Here is a 24133-nt window from a genome sequence, read left to right as displayed (position 1 = left end):
CCTAACATAGCTAAAACTAAAAACAAACTAAAAACTACTTCCAAAAATATTCAGCTTTGATATTAATGAGTTTTTTGGGTTCATTGAGAACATGGTTGTTGTTCAATAATAAAATTAATCCTCAAAAATACAACTTGCCTAATAATTCTGCACTCCCTGTATAATGAGTAGTATACCCCACCATCATCTAGCTTCATTTTTTTTTAACAGTTATATTTGGCACAGGATAGACCCAATTTGTAACAGAGCACGTTCCATAGGAACAGTTTCATAAAATCAATACCAAATGTTACGTATGTAATAGAAAATGTATTAACACAGTAAAAGGTTATATGGTATAATTGATAAAAATATAGGACAATAAAATATCAGATACAGAAACAGTTGCATAAAGTGAGTTACATATACAGGGCTGGACATATAAAGTGGACGCAGAACATTCCAAAAACAATGCCCATTTTCTAAGATGACAGCAATGACACAGATATCTTTCACAGTTGAAAATGCTGTGGAATTAATACGTTTTCAACTATTTTTTTGAAGTATCAATGTACCAAGAGGCAGTTATTGTAGTGTTGGCTTACCCATGCATCACGCAAGGTTACACAAGGGCAATGCTACACCTTGCGTGGGCCCTGAGGTGTTTGTTAAATCTGGAGTAACACAAGCAGCTCAAGTCGCTGCCTTGTGTTACTCTGCCCTGGGAAGGTGTTCCACAGGTGGAGCATGGGTGTTCCCACGCATCCACTCCAGGATTTTGGCTATCTCCCAGATTTACCGTGAGTGGTAGTCCCGGGAATGCCTCAAAATGCAGCGAGGAGGTGCAACGAGAAGAAAAAGTTTTTGTCCTCGTTTTTCCCATTTCAATGTGTGCTGCAGCACATGTACAAAGAGAAAAAAGCTTTAGAGGATTGTTTTTATGCAGGAAAGTGCCCCTTCCTGCTCATAAATACTCTGCCTGCAACGTATGCACTCTTGTACCACGGTGCAAGGGTGCCTGCAATGTCACTAGGCATCAGATTGTGCCCCAGGGCAGGAAAAGAATACGAATGCACCATATAATGTTAAATATGGCACAATCCTGCCCTCTTCCTTTCACGCAGGGAAGCTAGCAAGGTGCCTTGCTGAGTTGCATTGCGTTGTGTGAAAGTTTGATACATCTGGGCCCAACGTCTGATATGATGGAGTTCCATTCCCTAGGGGCACTTCCCAAGAACGATTGTTTTATTTAGTATTTAGCTGCCCACAGTGTTAGTTGCCACTCATCCCTTTTACTCATTTGCTATATCCTTAGGAAGGTGATGCTGCTACTGCTACTCTCAAATATCCATTGCTATGAAGCGCTATATAATAAAAAAAAGTTCATATTTTTATAGCCTTCCCAGATCAACAAGCATTAAGGTAAGTGGATGCATAAATCTAAGAATAAACTCAACCTATTCTTGTATTCTCGTTCAACAGTGATGACGTGAGGTCAGCAAACATCATCGCAGATGAAAATGATGTGCAGTGCCTTGTGATGGACCGAGAGTGAGTATCAGTGACAGCAGCATCTCATCTGTACTGTGATTTGCATTTAAAAATTACATCATGCTATCTACTATGACACTCATTTAGAGTTTCTGGGAATATGTGTGTTAATACTGTGAATTAGGAATCCTTTTATCACACACTGGTTTCGTTTACTAGGAAATAACGTATAGAAACAGAGTTTCTGCATGTTTCTACCTATTTAAAGGGGCGAAGGTAGACCTCTGATAACACCACAATGGTAATGAAGTTACACTACTCTCATTCAAATAACACAAATGTGTGGTAATTCCCTTAATGAGCCTCTTCCGCTAATTGTGGTAATTCGAATCTTCTTTTAATGAGGGACTATGAATAGAAACAATTTGACATTGCCCAAATATACTGAGAATAAATTACACTCTAGCATGCCATACAAGAGTTGTCCAATTGTTAAACACAAAAATTAGACATTATTATTTTTAAGCCTTCTCTTACCAGAATCATTTAGGTCAAAACTAGGTAATATCTATACAGGTGGGTTTTAGCCCAGCCCTCTCTGTATAGCACACATTAAACTACATCTGTGAACAAGAAGTAAAAAATTATTTATAAATGTTTTTACATGTCAGGATGCACTGTTTATGTAACTAAGTATTTACAGTAATTAGCAATGTTTAAAATATGACTGCATTTATTTTTTCTGAATTTTCTAATGTGTATTGCTAGACCCTGATTACAAGTTCAGGACTAAATTTCGACCCGTGTCCAAACAGACATTGGCACAGGGACCAGAATTACGAGGTGTGTGATAATTATGACACCTTCCAAAGTTTCCTCTGATAGACTTAGGCATTGCAACGCTGTCAAAACTTATCAGGGAAAGGCTGGAAAAAATCCCCAAAATGTGCAATTTGTTGAGTTAACCCGATTTCTCTTTGTCTGGCTAATTTTCACATTTAAAACTCAAAATAGAGGGTATGCCCAGTGTTGCCATCAATTTTGTCATTTGAGATGCTATCAGTGATGTATTCAATGATGTCATTAAACATGTCATGGATGATGCAGTCTGTGAGGCCATAAACAGAACAGGTTGAGGGCACAAGTTCTAGTTAGCTCAGTAAATTATAACCAGTGAATTTCAGTATTGTTTTAGTTTAAAATGCTATGTTGTAACTGACATTGTCACTTAAATATAATCCCACTTTAACCTTTGATTTTTCAGTGGATTTCTAATACCTAACTATAACTGTCACTTTAACATTTGGCTTTTTCAGTACATTTCTAGGGTTTCTTTAATGTTACTCACTGTCAATATATAAAGTGACTCCACATGGTTATTTAAGAAGTCGAAAAAGCATTGGCAAATTTTGAAAAGCATCAGGTCATTGGGGTGCAGTTACCTTCAATACCGCAGGTTACATACCGTAGAAGCACTTCTTTACGCGATATGCTGCTCCACAGTCACTATACTGATAACAGAAAAGATAAGGGCAAATTAAAAGATTTTTTCCTAGCATGAATTGTAAAGCATGTAAGACCAGCAACAAGGTATTAGAATTTTTGATACCTGGGGTTAGAAAAAAGAAAGTGATCACGAAATTTCTCAACTGCAACTCACAGTTTACGGTATACTGCTTAATATGTCCCTGTAAGTTACAATATGTAGGGAGTACAGTAAAAGCAGCAAAAAATTGTGTCTTGGAATACACAAGGGCAATCGCCAAAAGAGATTCAACATACCCAGTGGCTAGACATTTTCTTACAGAACATGGGGGTAATAGAAATGTATTGAAGTTCTTCTGCATAGACCAGGTCCCCATAAATGTACAAATCGCCTGGATGCTGTGCCTGCTTGGCCCCACACCATCTACCTTAGTAGTATGTATATGTCTCCCCCCCTTTTGCTAGGATGATGGACAGTTTTCCAATGCCCCAGTGCGTTTCTCACCAATTCTGATGGAGTACTCTTGATGCCAAGAAACATGAGGACATCTCCACAAAACATAGAAGCACTTACTTCATATAGATAAGAGGAGGGATCCTGGTTTGGTGGAGAATTACATTTTTGTAGTCTTGTCCTTTCTATAGAGGGATTCATGTTATCACAGACTTCTGGGGAACGATGCACGAGGATCAATCACATTGCCAAATGCACACAAAGGTCACTGGTGACAATTCCTTGTGCTCCATTATGCAGCTGTAGTGTAGAATACATACTAGACATTGACCCAAAGAGGTAGAAAGATCTCCACTTGGGTATATATTTTATGCAAAGCTGTGGACACTTGTTGGAAAAAATGGCAGGTGAGGTTTAATTGTGGCAGAGTCACACACCCAACTACTGATACACCCAGACAGACACTCACACACCCACTCACAGACCTACTCAGACACTCATGCACTCACTCACAGACCCACTACACACTCACACACCCACTCAGAGACCCACACACCCACTCACAGGCCCTCTCAAAGACTTATGCACTCACTCTCAGACCCACTCACAGACTCACACACCCACTTACAGACCCACTCAACCACTCACGCACCCACTCACGGACCCACTCAGAGATTCATGCACCCACTCACAGACCCACTCAGACACTCATGCACCCCCTTACAGACGCACTCAGACCCACACACTCACATACCCACTTAAAAGCTCATGTACCCTCTCAGAGACCCACCCAGACATTCACACACCCACTCACAGACCTACGCAGACTCTCACATATACACTCACAAACCCACACAGACACACACACACACTAATAGACACTCTCAAAGCCACTGCCACACCCAGAGCCACCGTCTTACACCTACTCTCACACCCAGACAGACACTCTCACATCCATATAGACTCTCTTACCGCCGCTCTCACACTCAGACAGCCACTCTCACACCCAGAGACACCCTCTCACACCTATTCTCACACACAGAGGGACAGGTCCTGAGGTCAACTTCCGCTGCACATGGCCAAATGCTATGTGCAGCGAGGGGTTGGGTGGTTAGAGGGGTTGGTGGCCAGGCCCTGCAGCCAAACCCTGTTGTGCCACGTGCGGTGCGGAGCGGGGTTGAAAGGGTTATAGGGGGTTGGCCCCAGGGCCGGGCCACAGGGCAGGCACTGCAGCCAATCCCCGCTGTGCACAGTCATAGCCCTTGCGCGACAGTGGTTGGATTAACATATAGTAATGTAAATTACTTTATGTTAAAAAAAATAGAAATTCACTTAAAAAAACAAAGGTTACAGGGACATTATAGTTAGGTTCTAAATTTACTTACCAAAAACAAGAGAAATTCAGCAGTAATAGTTAGAGTTTTTTCAGGGAACTATAACTCATGACCTAAGGTAACTATAACTCGTGCCCTAGCCATGCATTGCTAATTACCCCAGATATCAAAGCACTCATGACAACTTTGACAACATAAATAAAGAAATCAATGAAACATTAGAAATCAAATTTTGGTTGAAAAAACAGTGCATGGAGGGGGTGCAAATTATAGTTACCTTAGGCCATGAGTTATAGTTATTTGAAATAACTTCAACTATAACTTCTTAATTTCTCTGGTTTTGTGCGAGTAAATTCAGAACCTAACTATAATGGTAACCTATGTTTTTTTAAAGTGACTATATATATATATATATATATGTGTGTGTGTGTGTGTGTGTCTGTGTTTGTGTATATATATATATATATATATATATATATATATATATATGGACCAATATCACGTTATTTAAAGCAACTGTAGTAATAAACACACATCCTCAGATAAACATCATTTTCAGATATATTACAACAGTGCAAGGGTCAAATTTGAGTTTATGACGACAGTTCAACAAAAGTGACATGAGAAAATATTCTATTCATTACTCCTGCTGATGAGGGGGTGGGTGGCAGGTGCATCATTACTCACAAGCGGGTTCTTTGGCACAGTCTACAGAGTCATGACTATGTTTCCCAGGCCACTATGCACAGACGCAGAGATTAGCACAATCTGTCCCAGTTGCATTCATTTATCTATTTAAACATTTCCATGTACTTTTGAACCAAAATTAAATCTTACCTGATCCATGGCATATAAATAAGTGAGTGCATGTAGATGTCGATTTTGGGGCAATTTAGTGGCTCCCGGTGTTGTACCTGAAAGATACCAACACTACATGTTCTGCATAAGATTTATTGGGGGTTTCCAATTCCTCTCGTTGAGCTCAGCACAACGCCTGAAAGGAATGAGCAGTCAGCAAAGAGCCTTTCGAGAACAGACACATTGAAGGAAAATAGGTGTTTCTGGTAGCAGGTTCATGGAACAGGGGTTATCTCCAGCTCAGATTAATGATCTGTCATCATGGGCTCGAGAGAGGTCAAAAACAATAGTTTGTGTAGCACAAACAAAGTGATATGCAGACTTAAAGAAAACAAAAATGAAAGTACCAAACCAATTCAGTTACTTCTGAAAGATTTACTAAAGCCATATTTATTTTTCTAACCCGGGGTTATTATATTAGTCTGCAGTGTAAACACTTGCAGCTATTTCTTCCAAAAGGCACATGCGGACTGGTAGAATATGTTTTTTCAAGGCGCACTACTGTAGAATAAGTCATTTTTAAGCCAAACACACAAATTAATATTTTTCAAAGCAAAGCCTATAGTTCCAATGCTCATATTTCTCATGACTGTTAACATTACCGTTGTTTACAGGTTTTATGCACAGTGAACATTTATTGCTGGAATACAGAGACATATGTAGATAGAGGCTCAAGGAAAGTTTGGAGAAAAATGTGCTTTATATCGTTTGGCATTTTGAAAATGTTTTGGGGTGATTCGACGTGAAATGAAACTATTTATTCGCCCAGAAGCTAAATATGCTTGAATATATCCCAAAGGTGCTGCTGCTACAAGAGCACCAGAAGCCTCAGAAGCAGATTGTCAATATTGCTGACGATTAGTACATGTTGATGTCTGGTTGTGTGCCTCAGCACCCTTACTTTATTATGTTATACCATCTCACAGGATATTTTGAGTCATTTAGAGGCAATTGTATGCTGAGAAATCGTAAAAAAGTACCCATCGCTAATACGAAAATTTGACAATGCATTGATGAGAGGAAAACGTTGCCTCAAGTAATTTGATGAAAATTGTTCCTCCTTATTTAATACATGTACTACATTGCCAATATATATAAAATCTGATAAGGCCGTAACACTCTTGGGGGCATATTTATACTCTATTTGCACCGAATTAGCATCATTTTGTTTACTCTAATTTGGTGCAAAACTAACTCCATATTTATACTCTGGTGCTAGAGCCGTCTAGCGCCAAATTTATGGAGTTAAAGTCATTTTTTGGAAGTGGAAACCTACCTTGCCTTAATGAGATGCAAGGTAGGCGTTCCCGTCCAAGAAATTACTCTATGGCCTTAATGTCATATTTATACTCCCGTGCAACAATGGTGCACGGGAGGGAGGAGGGGTCAGAAAATGGTGCAAAGCTTGCTTTGCAACATTTTTTAACGCCTGGGTCAGGGCAGGCGTTAGTGAACCTGTGGGCCTATTTCCATGGTGAAACACCATGGGATAAGCCCACAGGTGCTCTCCCCACGGACACCCACTCCAGATGGACAGCAGAGGATGAGGGACCCCATCCCAGGTAAGTATAGGTAAGTACAGTTAAGTTTTTCTTTTTTTTTAAGTGCAATTGGGGGCCCTGAAATGGGCCCTCCTACATGGCACTGGGTGTAATGGCTATGCCCAGGGGACCCTGGTCCCCCGTGCTGCCCATTGGGTGTTGGGCGTGACCCCTGTCTTCTCTAAGACAGAAGTCATGTGGTATGGATGGTTTTGCATCAGAAAATGACTTTTTTTTTTTTTTTACACTAACCTGCCTAATGTCATTTTTTGGCGCAAAACCCGCTTCTTCCATACCACCAGTCCCACCCGACTAACGTCATTCTTTTTACGCTAGCCTACCCTTTACAACGGCTTGCACCACTCCATAAATATGGTGCCCAGTTGGTTCTCAGAAATGGTGCAGGCCGGTGCTAAACCTTTTGGTGAAAAACTGCGTTAGTGCAGTTTTGCACCAAAAAGTCAAAATCGGGGCCTACACCAAACTGCCTAAAGGAGCTTCTTAGCTGTCTAGGATTCAAATTCTCGCCTACGTAAAATTAAAAATTCATGTCTGTATTGAATCCACATTGAGGAGAGGCTTTTGTAGACAAGTATCTGCAACTCTGCATTCAATATTAGAGTTGTACACTAGATCATCATGAAACAGAAAAGCTTTGCCTATAACTTTGTAACACCATCCATGATCTACAGACTGAATCATGCATCAATATAGCAATGAAGCAGTCTAATACCAGAAAATGGGATAACCTAATTATTAATGTAAAGGAACAGCCATCAAGCATTTTTTTACCTTGGCCTATTGCCTGTATGTGCACTAACAGATTAATTTAGTCAGAAGTGCTTCTATTCAAGAAGAAAATATCACCAATAAACTAAGAAAGAACAGCCATATTTTCAATAATTAATGTTTTCTGAAAAATGTAACGCCATAAGAGTCCACAAAAGTCCAGAAGGGCCGGGTGCATGTCTATTGTTTAGAATATTCAAAAACAAAGAGGGAGAAGGAGGTTGTGGGGTTAGGTCTGTCCTTCTTACAGCCTATATAACATTACAAAAGAGGCCCAACTAAAAGAACTACCACAGGATGGAAAGGGAAAAGGATTTTCCTATTAGAAAAATGCTCACCCACCAGGGTTACACCTTGGTGGCATGCTTCATCATTGGGTTTCTTCCCATTCCGCTATGGAGCGGGGCATGATATGACCTACGAGATACGTGTGAGCACTGATGTAGTCTTGTCAATTTGAATCACAGGAGGGCTAGGAGTGGTGGGGTCTTGAGTGAGTTAAAAATACCTGTCCCCTAGTAATTCCACTGATTTAATAGATCTCTTGGAGGCGGTATCATTAAAAAGCGGGCTGCGGAAGTGGGGGATGTAATGTATTTGACTTCCTAGACTACATGTTTCGAGCCTGACACCTAGGCTACTCTTCAGGACCAAGATAGACTCCCTGGTGCCACTCCTTGTTTGACTATCACTAATGAAACACAAAAGGATGATGAACGGAGTGCTGAACAATGCAAACACTCATTCCCAGTCACAGATCTGGGTTTAATCCATCTTTCTTTTGTTCACCATGCCACCCCAGTTTGGACCCAGCCATATACAGTACAAATCAGTCTTCACCTGTTCCTCATGGAAACAGCCCAGCCCAAACTGCCAACCCAGGTCCTCCATAGACTGGAAACAAGCATTCTGGGACCAGTTTCAGAATATCACCCTTCATCAACCAGGCTAGTTTGAATCCAGTGCAACAATGAGCAGAGGACCCACGTCTGGGCATACCCTTTCCACTTAGGGCACATTTAGCAACATAAAATGATGATGGACAGAGTGCTTAACAATGCAAACACTCTCCCACAGTCACAGATCTGGGTTTAATCCATCATTCTTTTGCTCACCATAACACCTCAGTTTGGAACCAGCCATATGCAAATCAGTCTTGACCCTGTTCCTCATGGGAACGGTCCAGCCCGAATACTCCAGCCCAAAGAGCCAAGCTAGGTTCTCCCTGGACTGGGACCGGTTTCAGAATATCACCCTTCATCAACCAGGCTAGTTTGAATCCAGTGTAACAATGAGCAGGCGACCCACGTCTGGTCATACCCTTCTAACTTAGGGCACCTTTAGCAACACAAAAGGATGATGGACGGAGTGCTGAATATGGAAACATTCACCCCCAGTCACAGATCTGAGTTTAATCCATCACTCTTTTGCTCACCATGCCACCCCAGTTTGGACCCAGCCATCTGCAAATCAATCTTGACCTTGTTCCTCATGAGAACAGTTCAGCCCAAACATCTAAGCCAGGTCCTCCCTGGACTGGAAACAAGCATTCTACAACAAGTTTCAGGATATCACCCTTCATCAGCCAGGCTAATTTAAATCCAGTGGCAAAGTGAGCATGGGACCCATGTCTGGGCATAGCCTTCCCACTTAGAGCATTTTAGCAGCACAAAAGAATGATGGACGGAGTGCTGAACAATGCAAACACTCACCCCTAGTCACAGATCTGGGTTTAGTCCATCATTATTTTGCTCACCTTGCCACCCCAGTTTGGACCCAGCCATATGCAAATCAGTCTTGACTCTGTTCCTCATGGGAACAGGCCAGCCCAAACTGCCAAGCCAGGTCTTCCCTGGACCAGAAACAAGCATAATGGGACCGGTTTCATGGCATCATCCTTCATCAGCCAGGCTAGCTTGAATCCAGTGGCACAGTGTGCACGGGACCCACATCTGGGCATACCTTTCCCACTTAGGGCAACTTTAGCAACACAAAAGGATGATGAACGGAGTGCTGAACAAAGCAAACACTCACACCCAGTCAAAGATCTGGATTTACTCCATCGTTCTTTTGCTCACCATGCCACCCCAGTTTGGACCCAGCCATATGCAAATGTGCTTGTAGTCACACCTTCCTCAAAGCGACACTCCTACTTTGTACCTAATACTCACCTCCCCGGGGTCGGAATCTTGTTCATAATAACCATTTACTATTAAAGTGTGTCCATTTACATAAGTAGATTTATCTTTATCTTAATGTGGATTTCCTGAAAATATGATGTTGGTCTGTTTCTCTGGAACCTGCATCGGACACCCTGTGCTATGCCAGTTTTACCAAGAGTTAGCTTTTCAAGCCTATCCTGAATAAATAATCCTGTGTTTGTGGCTTTTCACCAAAAAAGTGATGAAAATATGGGTATTTGACTAATGACCAAACTCCAAGGGGATATTCTGGAGCGATCTATGTTAATAGCATGGAAAATATGATATAAAGGCTGCTGAAAAGTGTTCCTTGTCACACTGGAAAGGACATGAGAGCCTAGATGTAAGGGCATTGAACAACATTTATAGTATTTATTTACATGCATTACCCTAACCTGTGCCCACATTTTACCAGGAATTACCCCTTAATGAATTAGAATATTCATATCATCATCATTTACTTTATTTCGGTAAGAGAAACATACCATAAAAGTACAATACATATAAAAGAGAGTATATAAAAAAAAAGACACAATAAAACAAGTAAAACATTTTTTTAGAAAACAAAAATTAAAACCATAACAGTATAGATATAAAATGTTTCTTACTCCAATAATATAAAAGACAACACCTCTAAACCCATAAAATGTCATACACCAGGGTACAATAAATATACTTGAGGAGGTCTAAATCTAAAGGACAGCCATCCAATCTTATTCTTTGAATCACTAATCTAAAGTGCCATAATTGATCCCAAAGAAATTTTCCCTACAAGATGAACTATATAAACAAGTAAATCAAGTATGGAGAAGTTCTCTCAGCAAATAAACTATTCCCAAAGACCAATCGTAACTAATGATATAAAAACAACACCTCTAGTACCACAGGATGTCAACTAATCTCATACACCAGAGTACAATAAATATACATAAAAAGATCTAGGTCTGAAAGGCTGCTACCCAGTCTTATTCTTTAAGGTCGCTAGTCTAATACACCAAATTGATTCAAGGAATTTTGCCACTGGATAGGCTATGTGTACAGATGGATCGGATTTAAAAATTCTCTCAGCATGTAAACAGCTCCTAAAACCCAATTGTTTACATAGGGGATTGATCCAAGAAGCCCTCTGATTGTCAGATGCACTACATTGAAAAAAAACATGTGAGACAGACTCTTCATTCTTGTATCCCATCAGACATAACTTGGACCCATTAATGGAAGTAAGCCATTTGTAAGTTAAAGAGCACAGAGGGAGGGACCCTATTCTAAATCTGATAAAAAGTACGTGTGCAGATGGAGAAAGTGCGGCATCCATGAAGGGCTCAAACTCATAGTGGCATTTGGATTGCAAGTAGCTATCAGACATGGACAGCGGCACAACCTCAGCAAATTGGGCAGTTTGAACTTTGAGACAAAAAGCGTCCTTCAATAACTGCGCGGCATTTTTGGGAATGGAAGAGGGATCCTTCCAGTAGGACCCCAAACCAAGGTGCGTTAGGGACCGTTCAACATAAACACACCAGTTGATTTTAGTATTGGGGTAGGGGGCCATCAAATTGTGGAGTCCACATCTGAATGGAATGAGGGCATCTGAGGACCATAGCCGAATCCAGAACAAGAGAGGCCTTAAGACAGCAATCTGATTAATTGAAAAAAGATTTAAGTCCATTCGAATGGCTAACGATGGAGTGCTGAAAGGAACTTTTAACAACATTTTCAAGAACTGATTTTCCACCCTAGCCAAATTCACCAAGTTGCAATGACCCCAAAGCTCCGCGGCGTACAGAGCCCCCCGCCCCCGGCTTGAGATTTGTATATTTCGAGAACAGGAGTCATAGCAATACTGGGAGAACTGATAGCAAATCTCACAATGCTACCCGCCCTTTGCTTCAGGCACATTAGTGATTTCTGACGATGAGCATGCCAGAAATGTGAGTCTTCTAGTTTCATGCCTAGATAATCAAAAGTGCCCACTCTATCCAAGGAAACACCTTCTAAATATACAGGTCTCTTCATTTTTCTTCTTTTTGTCCCCGAACATCATGTATTTCATTTTTGCTGAATTGATTTCCAAACCGTGGTCCTTGCAAAACTCCAAGAACCTTAAGAGCAGACTTGAGAGACCCTTAGCTGTTCGAGAAAGTAGCAAGGTGTCATCGGCAAATAAAAGGCATGTGAACTAATGCCCACCCATACTGGGGGCATCGCCAGGACAATCTAAAAGGTACGGAATACAAGCATTAATAAACAGGAGAAACAGGGTAGGCCCAAGAACGCACGGGCCGTGGGGAATGCTGGAGTCAGATCACCTGCCGGGCCCATCGTACTTTGGCACAGTTGCCAGAGTAAAGATCTTTAATTATATTAATCATGGAGCCCGGGACTCCAGCATTGCTCATAACCTCCTACAGCTTGGGGCGCGGGACAAGGTCAAAAGCGGATTTCAAATCGACAAAGGCCACGAATAAGTGGCCATGGTCTACATCTACGATCTTCGACTTTATAGTAATAAAGCGGAAGACCTGATCGATGGTGCTGACCTTATCCCTGAATCCTGCCTGAAGATGGCTTACTGCCTGATTGCTCCCTATTCAGAGTTTCAGTCTGCCTAGCAGCTGGGAGCAGAATATTTTTTTCAAATTATCTAGTAAGCTGATGGGTCTATAATTTGCTGGGAGACTTTTCTCTCCTTTCTTATGAATGGGCACAATTATTGCCTCCTTCCAGGAATCCGGATAGGACCTAGTCGCCAAGGCAATGTTCGATATCCTATTGACATACCGGGTCCATGTTGGCAAGTCTGATTTGTACAAGTCCGAGGGGATACCGTCTGGTCCAGGAGCCTTCCCTGATTTTTGGGCACAAATTGCCAACTCTGTTTCTTTTAAAGTAAAGGGAGGCACTGCAGAGCGACACATTGGAAAGTCTACAGGGTTGGTATCAACAATTTCTGGCAAAGAACCATAGAGTTCCCTAAAATGAGTAAGCCAGGTGTCAGCAGCAATATAGCATTCTGGAGTGAGTGGAAGGTCTGGGTCTCTGCGTAAAACCAAGAGCCAAAAGAGTTTGACATCACGGGTCCTGGCCGCCTCAGCCAGGCCCCCCCATAAACTTTCCTCATGCTTGCGTTTACTTAATTTGCAAGAGGAGACATAAATTCTTCTCACACTTGCAATGGCTTCCCGATTCTTTGTCTTTAGCGCTTTAGTCAAGAGGCTCTTAGCCTCACTGCATCTCCTATCAAAACCATTTGCAGTTAGGTGCAATAGAGGAGTTCCTTCGATTCGTGGCAGATTTGATAAAAAGCTCCTTGAGAGCCGCAAAAAGAGCCACATGGGAAGACATGACTTCCAGAGGGGATAATACAATATAATCATCAAAAATCTGATGTCTAGAAACTAAGACGCGCAGTTTGTCGTTTAGCAGATTGGACTTCTGAAACGAGGCCCATCTCACGGCGCGCCTATTGCTAGACAATTTCAAGAGATCATGAGCATTAGAAGCAAAAAACGGTGGAGGTCCTGCAAAAAGATTTCCATTTAATGCAATTTGTAGAGGGGCGTGATCACTAGTGGACCGTGGGCCCACTTCCACGTCAATTATATAATGCCAAACCCGTAGATCAAAAATGACATAGTCCAAAATACTGCTATAGAGGCCCCTAAAAAAAGTTGGTCTAGCAGGATTGTCAGCAGGAAATCGGCCATTTCCAAAGCGAAGGCCATGGATTACTACAAGATCTGTTATCTGCGTCGCCCTGCAAGAAGCAATAGACGACGCTGATTGGATTAAAAAAGGAGGAATATTCCACACTTCGTCTTCGACCTGTGTTGACTCGGCATAAGCCAAGACAAATTCAATTTGTGCATTAAGGTCGCCTGCGATAATAATACGATATTTAGAACGAAAGTCAGATATGAAATTGTGCAGGAGATCTATGGTAGCTGACTGATGATTGGAAGGGCCTGGTCTATTGTAGATGTTAATACATAACACAGGAGTGCCCGAGTTTGGCTGTATTTCTATTGCTAAAATGTCACGGAAGTCAACAACGATCTCCTTGGCTTTGCCCACCTCAGTCATCTTAACCCAGGTACATAAACCCCCTATTGCCCTACCCATAGAAGACTGCATGGCATTTTTAGTGAAGGAGCAAAAACCTTGCCTGTACACACAATCCGTGGCCCATGTTTCCTGGAACATGCAAATAGAGAAGGATTCAACATAAGCCCCCCACTCAGGATCAGCTAGTTTATTCTTAATACCTGCCACATTCCAAGACAAGGGTTTCCCTGTGACAAGCATAGTACTGCAAGAGGCTTCACAAAAATCAACATCCAATACTGGGTTGGAATTCACAATAGCAATACTAGGTAGATCCCTTAAAATGTTGGCACCCAAGCTTAGCAAAGGTCTTTGGAGTGACAAGGTCTGAGAATCATGACCAGCACTGGATTTGCAAGGACTAGGGGAACATAGTCAATCCACATCAGAAGTACCCCCTTAGGGCACAGAATCACATGCGCTATCACATTTAAAAATAGGAACCATGACAAGCTCAGCAACAGAAACAGGTGGCAAACCAAAAGAGGCAGCAGGATCAATTGCGTGAGATGGAATCAACTTATCGATGTTTGAACAAGAGGACAAATTCTTATTTCCCCAAGCAGGCATGATGTCCTTAAAAAGTTGCGTGCTTCCATCTGCAGGAGATCTGTGACTAAAGAAGGACTTGCGAGATTGAGTTTAATAGAATCCCTCCCGCCAAAGCGCCCACACAACCGTGTGCCAGATACAATGTCTGAGTGGATAATAGAACCACAGCCTCTGACAAGATTCATATGATTGTTTAATTTTCAATACTTGTGTGGTGACTGCTAGACCTGACAGCCTTAGGGTGGTCACCCCCAACTTTTTGCCTGCCTCCAGCCACTTTTTGACACAGTTTTTGCTGATTTTAGGACTGTGTGCACTTTACCACTGTTAACTAGTGATAAAGTGCATATGCTCTCTCCCTTAAAACATGGTAACATTGGCTTATACCCAATTTGCATATTTATTTAATTTACTTGTAAGTCCCTATTATAGTGCACTACATGTGTCCAGGGCTTGTAAATTAAATGCTACTAGTGAGCCTGCAGCACTGAGTGTTCAACCCACGTAAGTAGCCCCTTACCCATGTCTCAGGCCTGCCATTGCAAGGGCTGTGAGTGTAGTTTCACTGCTACTTCAACGTGGCATTTAAAAGTACTTGCCAAGCATTAAACTCCCCTTTTTCTACATATAAGTCACCCCTAAGGTAGGCCCTAGGTAACACAGAGGGAAGGCTGCTGTGTAGGACATATATATGTGTGTTTTATATGTACTGGTAGTGGAAAACTCCTAAATTATTTTTCCACTGCTATGATGTCTGCTCCTTTCATAGGCTAACATTGGGGCTGCCATATTTAGTATGACCAGAATGGTAATACAAAGTCCTACTTAATGGATAAGTTGGATTTTATATTACTATTTTAGAAATGCCACTTTTTGAAAATGAGCATTTCTCTGCACTTAAATCCTTCTGTGCCTTACAATCCACGTCTGGACTGAGCTGGTTTACAGCTCCCTTGTGCATTTCACCCAGACAACCACAAATACAGGATGCTCAGTCACACCTGCACACATCTGCATACTGAATGGGTCTTCCTGGGCTGGAAGGGTGGAGGGCCTGACACTTACATTTCAAAGGAGCGTGACCTGCCCTCACACAATGGACTGCCAAACCCCTAACTGGGACCCTGGCAGGCAGGGTTGTACTGAAAGGGGACATTGTGCACTTCAAACCACTCTTTGAAGTCTCCCGCACTTCAAAGGCACTTGTGGGTATATAAACTGAATCCATGACCCTACCAATTCAGACACTTCTGGACACTTCAAGATACTCCTAGGGACGGACATTCTGCACCAGAACCTGCAACCTGACAAGAGGAACTACCTGGCTGCCCAAAGGACTCACCTGGGCTGCTTTTTTTAGAAGGACTGCTGCCTTGCTGTTGCCCTGCTGCCTTGCTGGCCTCTGGCTCTCTTGAGAAGTGCTCTCCAAGGGTTAGGTTTGAACTTCCCTCCTGTTCCTGAAGTCTCAGGGCCAAAAAGACTTCATCTTTGCAAAGAAACTTCTTGTGCAGAGAAAAGTGACGCACAGCCTGCCGGAATTGACGCATAGCCTGCCCCTCAGTGAAAGGATCACCACATCGCCGACCGGGAATGACACAGCCTGGCTTCCCGAGTCGAGATCAACGCAGCACCAGCATTGCAACCGGAACTTCAATGCACAGCCCACCGGATCAATGAAATGCTGAACCGGAATGACGCAGCCCAACTTCCTACGTGAGGAATTGATGCAGTGCCTACTGTGTGACAGAAACTCGGACGCATCACCCACTGGATCGATGCAGCTCCTGTGACTTCGCCCTGCGCGCCCAAGATTTCTCTGCATCGTCCTTGGGTATCAAAAGACCCCGCATTGCAAATAGGATTCAAGCCTGCGCACCGGAATTCAACGCAAAGCCCCACTCACATGGAAAAGGACCGACACATTGTTTGTGTGCGCCCAGAAATCTGACGCACACCCCTCGTTTCCTACCTTTCTCCTCCTCTGTGGTCTCCGTGCGTGTAATTGTGACGCAAACCAGGTACTTTGTACTTGCAAGAGACATTTGTTGCTTGTAAGAACTTAAGACTATTCTTATTGATATCAAAGTGATATTTTCAACTAGCGATTATCAAATCTTTTTACCATAATTTAATCAGATAAATATCCTATAATTTTCTAAACCTGTGTGGTGTCTTTTTGTGGTGTTTTCACTGTGGTATTGTATGATTTATTGCACAAATACTTTACACATTGCCTTCTAAGTTAAGCCTGACTGCTCAGTGTCAAGCTACCAGAGGGTGGGCACAGGATATTTTGGATTGTGTGTGATTTACCCTCACAGGAGTCAGGGTCGTTGCTTGGACAGGGGGTAACCTGACTGCCAACCAAAGACCCCATCTCTCACAGTGACGTGACAGTGATGTCTCCGAACTGTTTATTCTGTGTTGAAAAAAGACATTTGAAGCTATACCTGTGGGTGAAAGATTAAACTGTGACACCAAAAATGTACTCAAGTAGATTTCCATGTGCTCGCAATGGTTATTCAATTACCCAGTTACGTATGTATTGCATTATAACTTACATAACAATACTGCTTCCATGATAATTTTCATTTATTTATAGTTTATAGTTTGTATGTATTATCTGTTCCACTATATATTGAAATATTTTCTGAAGTGTTTAGATGGACAATGTTAAATAACTGTAGGGATAACATCATATGACCGATTTCACGTTACTCGGCTTTATATGAAGACGTGAACATTGTAGTATTCAAACATCTCATGTTTTGGGGTTTGCTAAAATACAGTAAACTGACTTACTGTTTTTAATTTTAGTAAACAAATCGATGGAGCTGGAAAGAATTGCCAGTGCTTAAAAGTATGTCAAAAGGTTGCTGATTTGCAAACGTGTGTTGTGATTCGTTGTGTGTATAGCCATCCACATTTCCATCCCAGAGATTTCTAAATATTTTTTCTGATTCACACAAATAACAGGTGTGTCTGTCTTTTTTCAGAATTCATGTACATAAATTTAATGCGACCACCTGTGTTCATAACCCTTCCTCAGAAGAATGTCCACACTGCCGAAATTATTATGCGTAGGGGTACACATTTTCTTTTACAGTTTCATTCATATAGAAACCATTTTTCTTGTGAAGCATTTCTTTCCCACACACCTTCAGTAACAATGTGAGATTTGTTTGCACTTTCCCAGACAAGCTGCAATAATCACACCCAGGTCATTTAGATGCAGTTTTGTTAATCGAATATGAGTGGGAAAGTGTTGCCCTTGTTTGTGGATGCCGATAAATGTATAACTCTGAACCTCATTTGCATGGACCACGTTCTTTGCACTTCATTCACACCGTCTACTCACCATCGCTTACAACTGCATGAATGCTTATATAGTTAAAGCTTATGCACTTTTTATTATCATCCCCTCAAGCTATAAATATACAATTCTGCCTTCCTTAATTCAGAATAAGGTTTTCAGTGCAGTTTTTCTACTTCTTATGCCCACAAGTTCGCATTATACATGGAATGACGTTTGAGAAAGAAGTTTTAGTTGTGCTATTTGATTCATATTGATCAAGGGGGTGAAAGAATAACATCAGAAATCCTTTTCCCTATGTTTCTTTAACCCAGGCTTCAAATACTGTATAAAATGAGAAATTCACTAAAAGTATACAAGACGTTCTAAAAGTATCATGTGAAGTATGGGTGCGTCTTGTAGCTGCAAAGACTAAGTTACAATCATCGTTTTACTGGCAAGTGCTTTCTGACCATTGACTAGCGTTTGCGTTTAAGAAGTACCTTAACATATTATTGTTCTTCGAATCTGGGTATTTTAATAGAGAATTGTATTTCCTTTGATTTCAGGACATTCAATCAGACAGTTGGAACTTTTGAGGAACTCCAAAAATTCCTTCATGGATATGTGGCCAACTTGACCCTGGATGATGAAAGAAGAAATGCAAAGTAAGCCTTTATTTCATTCACAAATGAGCTCCAATGTTTAGCACTCACAATAAGGTAGGATTAAAGATAGCTTCCATTTAGACCGGGTAATATTCCTGAGTGGTTGTTCTGACAAACAATAAATCTTATCCTAAGAATCATGCTATAGCAAAGGGTTGTAGAATACTATTAATTAGGTGATGGGGCACAAGAAATCCATATCAGCTACACCACCTTCCTGGGGCAAATCTTCAAAAGAATATGCGGGGGGGCCTGTGCGCACCCCCCGCACCCTGAGGACTGCCACCTCCCCGAGGCAATTGACTATTATATATGCGGGCGGGTGCCGTCCCACTGCAGCCCCTGGTACTGCCACCTCAAAGGGGCAATGAATATAATGTATGGGGGGGATGGCATGCCCCCCGCACTCTGGCCCTGGAACCACCACCTCCCTGGTGCTGAACTAAAATGATGGAGAGGGGCCACGCTTCACCCCTCGTGGATGCATAGAATGCCTCGGGGACTGCCATCCCCAGGGCCGGCTCCTGCTACCTCCAGAGGTACCAGCCCTCGGAAGGTACATATTTGCTTTTGCTTGGCAGGAGCTGAGAGCTCCTGCCAAGTGAAAGCAAACAAAATCCTGCTTTCAGCAAGTTGGTGCTGTCAAAAAAGCTTCCTCATGCTGAAAGTGGACTTTTCATCTCTTTCCCTAAATGCATATTTGCGAGCAGGGAAAAAGAAAAAAAACCATTGCCAGCAATGCTGGCTCCCACAGGACACGGGTAGCCGACTGTGACCGTGCCTCTGAGGCTCCCCCTGCATTCCTGTCACTTTGTTTCTCTCTCTCTCTCTCTCTCTCTCTCTCTCTCTCTCTCTCTCTCTCTCTCTCTCTTTCTCTCTTCCATCCCATAAAGGGATAGAAGAGAGAGAGACATTGTTATTGCAATAGTCTCGCCATACAGTGACTTCAAAGCACCACACTAGCAAGATGTTTGGATGGAATGTTATACTCACCTTTTGATGCACAGCAGAACAGAGGCACCTGTGGCCTACTGGTAAAGCTCTTGGACTAGCATTCAGTAGGGTAAAGGTTCACATCCTGGTATATCATGGCAGCATGTCTGTTTATTTACTCATGTTTTGAATGTTAAACATTCCTCATGATAGTACTTTTATGTCTTTTTCCCCATCACTATCTTTAGCTTGAGTGTCATATAGATGACTGGATACAATGTAGTGAAGAATCACGTGTAGCCTCGTGGTTACAGTCTCAGACCCTCACACAAAAGGTTGAGGGTACTCATTGTAAGTAGCGCGGGGTTGGGTGGTTATAGGGGGCTGACTGCAAGGCCTGTGGAAAAATGCATGGGGAAAAAGTGTTTTGGGACCCCCCTTTTTCTCAGGCTCCACCTGAAGGATCACCCCGAAACTTTATAGACAGACGCTAAAGTGAGTGTCGTATTTTCTTGGAAACTTTTGTGAAGATTCATCTAACAGTGCCAAATTTCTAAGCAAAACAAAAAAAGCTTTTTGCTTTAGAAATTAGGTCCTACCTATAACTACCTACTGGCGACCGCCCCTAGGTAACATATACAACACATAAAATACATAAACAAATAAGCTTATAAATGAGGAAAGGCATTAGAAAAATCAGGTCCTCAGACTTTAAACAATTTATACTTGTTATAATGAGAAAGAGGTAAAGACAGAAAGAAAGATGTGTACTAATTAGCAATCAAAAGTAGGTAATGATTTTTAATTGGTGTTGGGGAGTGGTCACATGGTTTAAATACACTCACTCTGTACTTAACTCTATGGCCAGTCGAAGGCTCTGGCCGAAACGCGTTGCCATGTGTGTTCTGGATTTTTGCACTCAGCACTTTTATACTTTATGAGAGGAAATAAAAGAAAATTGGAACCTGGATTGGTGGTGCTGGCGTCATACATGTGGCAATAGGCTGGGGAAACCTGGCTTTCGTCGTTAATGGAGTGACTTCTTTGTGATATATATGTATATATATATATATATATATATATATATATATATATATATATATATATATATATATATATATTGTATTTTTTTTCACTGAAAAAACAAAGGTTATAGGGACATATAGTTAGGCTCACGTTATCTCAAGTAACTATAACTTGTGCCCTAAGGTGACTATAACTAGCGAACTAGCGCCACCGCCATGCACAGTTTTTTCATTAGAAATATTAATGCAAATATTACATTGATATTATCAGTGATGTTATCAAAGATATTATCAGTGCTGTAATTTGTGGAGTTTGAGTTATAGTTACTTGAGATAACTCTAATAGGTACATTTCTATGGCTTTGTACATTTAAAATGTGAGCCTAACTTTCAAGTCCCTGTAATCTTTGTTTTTTTCAGTGAATTTCTTTGATTTTTTAAATTCTGTTTCCTAACTATAATGTCCCTTTAACCTTTGTTTTTTTCAGTGAACTTCTATGTTTTTTTTTAAGCATAGTCATTTTTATTACTATACTTTAGTCCAACCACCGCTGCGCATAGCCTTCGGCCGTGCACGGCGGCGGTTGGCCAACCCCCTATAAGCACCCAATCTTGCACTGTGCACTGCCTTTGCCCGTGCACAGCAGGGGTTGCCTGTAGGACCTGGCCTGCAGCCAGTCCCGGAGACCAACCCCCCCTAATCACCCAACCCTACTATGCACATCGCCCTTCGGAACCTATCTCTCTGGGTTGTTAGAATAGGTGTAAGAGGGTGTATCTGGGGGTGAGAGTGGCTGTGAGAGTCTAACTCTGGGTGTGAGAGTGCATGAATCAGTGTCTTAGTAGGTGCGTCAGTGTCTGCACAGGTCTTTGAGTGTGTGCATGGGGGTGTCAGTGTGTCTCTGGGTGGGTGCGTGAGTGTCTGAGTGGGTGTGTGAGTGGGTGTGTGTGTCTAAGTGGGTCTATGCTGGCTTACGTAACGGTTTGAGTGGGTGTATGAGTGGGAGAAAGAGTTTGAAAGAGAGAGAGAGAAAAAGAAAGTGAGAGGGAGCGAGATACAGAGTTTTTTAGGATTTGATGGATAATATGCTAAGAATGAGATATTTCTGGACAAATTGAGAAAATGTATTTGTCAGTTAAGAAGAGTGAGATCACCTTTCAGTATGAGCCTTAAACATTTGAAGTTTAAAAAATGTTAAAGGAGAGAAATGATCACGGACACGCTAGGGGTAGAACCCTCAACTTTTAGTATGAGGGTCTAAGACCTTGACCATTAGGCCATAGGTTTTTTTAATATTGTTTTTTCAATTTGTGCCATTTACGGGCTATCTGGGACCGCAGGGGTAGGCTTGAGGCATATCCTGCGGTCCCAGGCGATTTTTATTAGCAGTTCCCTGCTTGCCAAAGCAATGTTTTCATCTGTTTTCTCTCCATGCATATCTCCATGCAGGGAAGACAGATGAACACTCCACCTTCTGACAGCGGTACCTGTTTAGTTATGTTTGCTTTTGCTTGGTAGGAGCGATCATCTCTCACCAAGCAAAAGGAAACATCTATGTCCCAGCGGTGGGCACCCAGGGTCATAGCAGGCCATGGGGGGTGGTGGTCCCCAGGGCCATCAGTGGCTCCTCGAGGGGGGCCACATGGCCCCCCTCCAATGTGGAAATTGTCCTAGGAAGGTGGCGATCCCCATGGCTTGATTGTCCAAAACTGACCCCCTTTACATTTTTTAAAATTGCACTGGGGAAGTGGTGGTCCTGGGGGCTGAGCGGCCCCCCTGCACCCAATTTCTTAAATGCCCCGCATAGGTAGTGGTGCCCATGGTTGTCAGGGGGAACCTTGTGGCCCCCACACCATATTAGTTAAAAGCCCTGAGAAGGTGGTGGTCCCTACACCAGAAACCATTTTACCCCAGGGAGGTGGTGGTCTCCGGGGCATGGGGCCCATGCAGCCCCCCCCAGACCGAATTTAGTAAATGCCATGGGGATGTGGTGGTCCTCAGGGCTGTGGAGGTGTGTGCCCCCTGCATTTACCTTAACAATAGCCCCGGGGAAGTGGTGGTCCCCGGGGTTGTAGAGGGGCCGGGAGGCTTCCCCATTAAAAAAAACACAATGCCCCGGGGGCCTGGCACATGAGTCCGCGCTTGTTTTTTTTAATTTTTGCCTGTGAATCTGTGATGTCATTGTGAATTCATGGCAAAAAGTTAAAAAAATGCTTTTTTACCCTCAGGGTCCTTCTGACCAGAGCACCAGAGCTAAGGGGTCATAGTGACTCTACCCTGGCCCCATGTATTTTTTTACACTTTTTATGTGGGACTCAGCTCAAGCTGAGTCTCAAGATGGCTGCCAACACTTCCTTGTTTGAAGTGTTAGCAGCCAATTAGAGCTGTGAATTTCCCTGCACAAGTGAATCATTGTTCGGGAAGGCATCACAATCACAGATATACAAATTTGTATTTCCTTCAAAATCTAATACAGATTTACACCAAATAAGTGAAAGCTGTGTTCCGAAAGCTAGCTTTCTGCCAAAATTGGTGTAATTCTGTCCAGTGGTTGAGGCCGTAGTCATGTTTAAAGGTCCCATGGGAATTAACATGGGAAACACAACTTTTTTGACCTCCCCTTTTTCACGGCCCCCGCTTGACAGATCACCCCGAAATTTTCCATGCACAAGAATCACAGGGGCACTTTTTTGGAAACTTTTGTGAAGATTCATCAAACAGTGCCAAAGACATAGGCAAGTTAAAACACAATGTTTCTATGGAAACATGGTCCTAACTATAACTACCTAGTGACGACCACTACTAGGTAATATATATATATATAAACATTGTGTCAGTGATCCTGTCTTACGTAAAGTTGACAAAGTTTACTATTTCCTCTGCCTACATCTGCCATGTGGTGATGCGGGCAGGGAAAATATACTATGGGCCCATGCTCATGGAGAAAACCCGATCAGCCACAGAGCCTTTTTTAGCATGGTGCTCACACAGGGAGCCTTCAGTGTTGTGAAAAGGGCAGTTGCGTGTGCCACTTCATTCACTGCACAGAGATCCCCACCAAGCAAGTGTGGATCTCTAAATAGGTAATAAAGTCTGTTGTCAGGATGGTAGAGGCCATGCCTTCAACCCCCTTGACAGTCTGATGGGCCATCTGTCCTTTTCTAAATGACCCCACTAGTCCTGCAACTACAGGAAATACCTTCAGCTTGATTAATTCCCAAGCATCTGTATGTTTTACTGGGCTAAATAGGTGCATGTCCTCAACAGTGAAGTTTTACAAAAAGAGATAGCAATACACCGTCTAGTTGTCAAGAACCATTCTAGTCTGGAGGAAGGCAACATATGGTTTAATATGTGGAATGCTTTGACACACTTATGTGTGGTGCCAATCGCCCTGGAAAATATCGTAATGGATCTTTTCATACT

At 42.3% G+C, this 24133-nt stretch overlaps 1 protein-coding gene across 1 annotated transcript in view; it reads left to right on the top strand.

Moving 5' to 3' along the window:
• PRKG2 (protein kinase cGMP-dependent 2) overlaps positions 1-24133 on the top strand; it is a 791389-nt gene that overhangs the window by 488083 nt on the left and 279173 nt on the right. The window contains exons 9-10 of the mRNA XM_069237440.1: positions 1462-1530; positions 18650-18748. Of these exons, the coding sequence (XP_069093541.1) occupies positions 1462-1530; positions 18650-18748 (168 nt within the window). The remainder of the gene's footprint in view (positions 1-1461; positions 1531-18649; positions 18749-24133) is intronic.

Source organism: Pleurodeles waltl, chromosome 1_2, assembly GCF_031143425.1.
Source record: "Pleurodeles waltl isolate 20211129_DDA chromosome 1_2, aPleWal1.hap1.20221129, whole genome shotgun sequence".
Taxonomy (NCBI): Eukaryota; Metazoa; Chordata; class Amphibia; order Caudata; family Salamandridae; genus Pleurodeles; species Pleurodeles waltl.
Note: the sequence above shows the minus strand (reverse complement) of the source record. Positions and strands in the feature narration are given on the sequence as shown.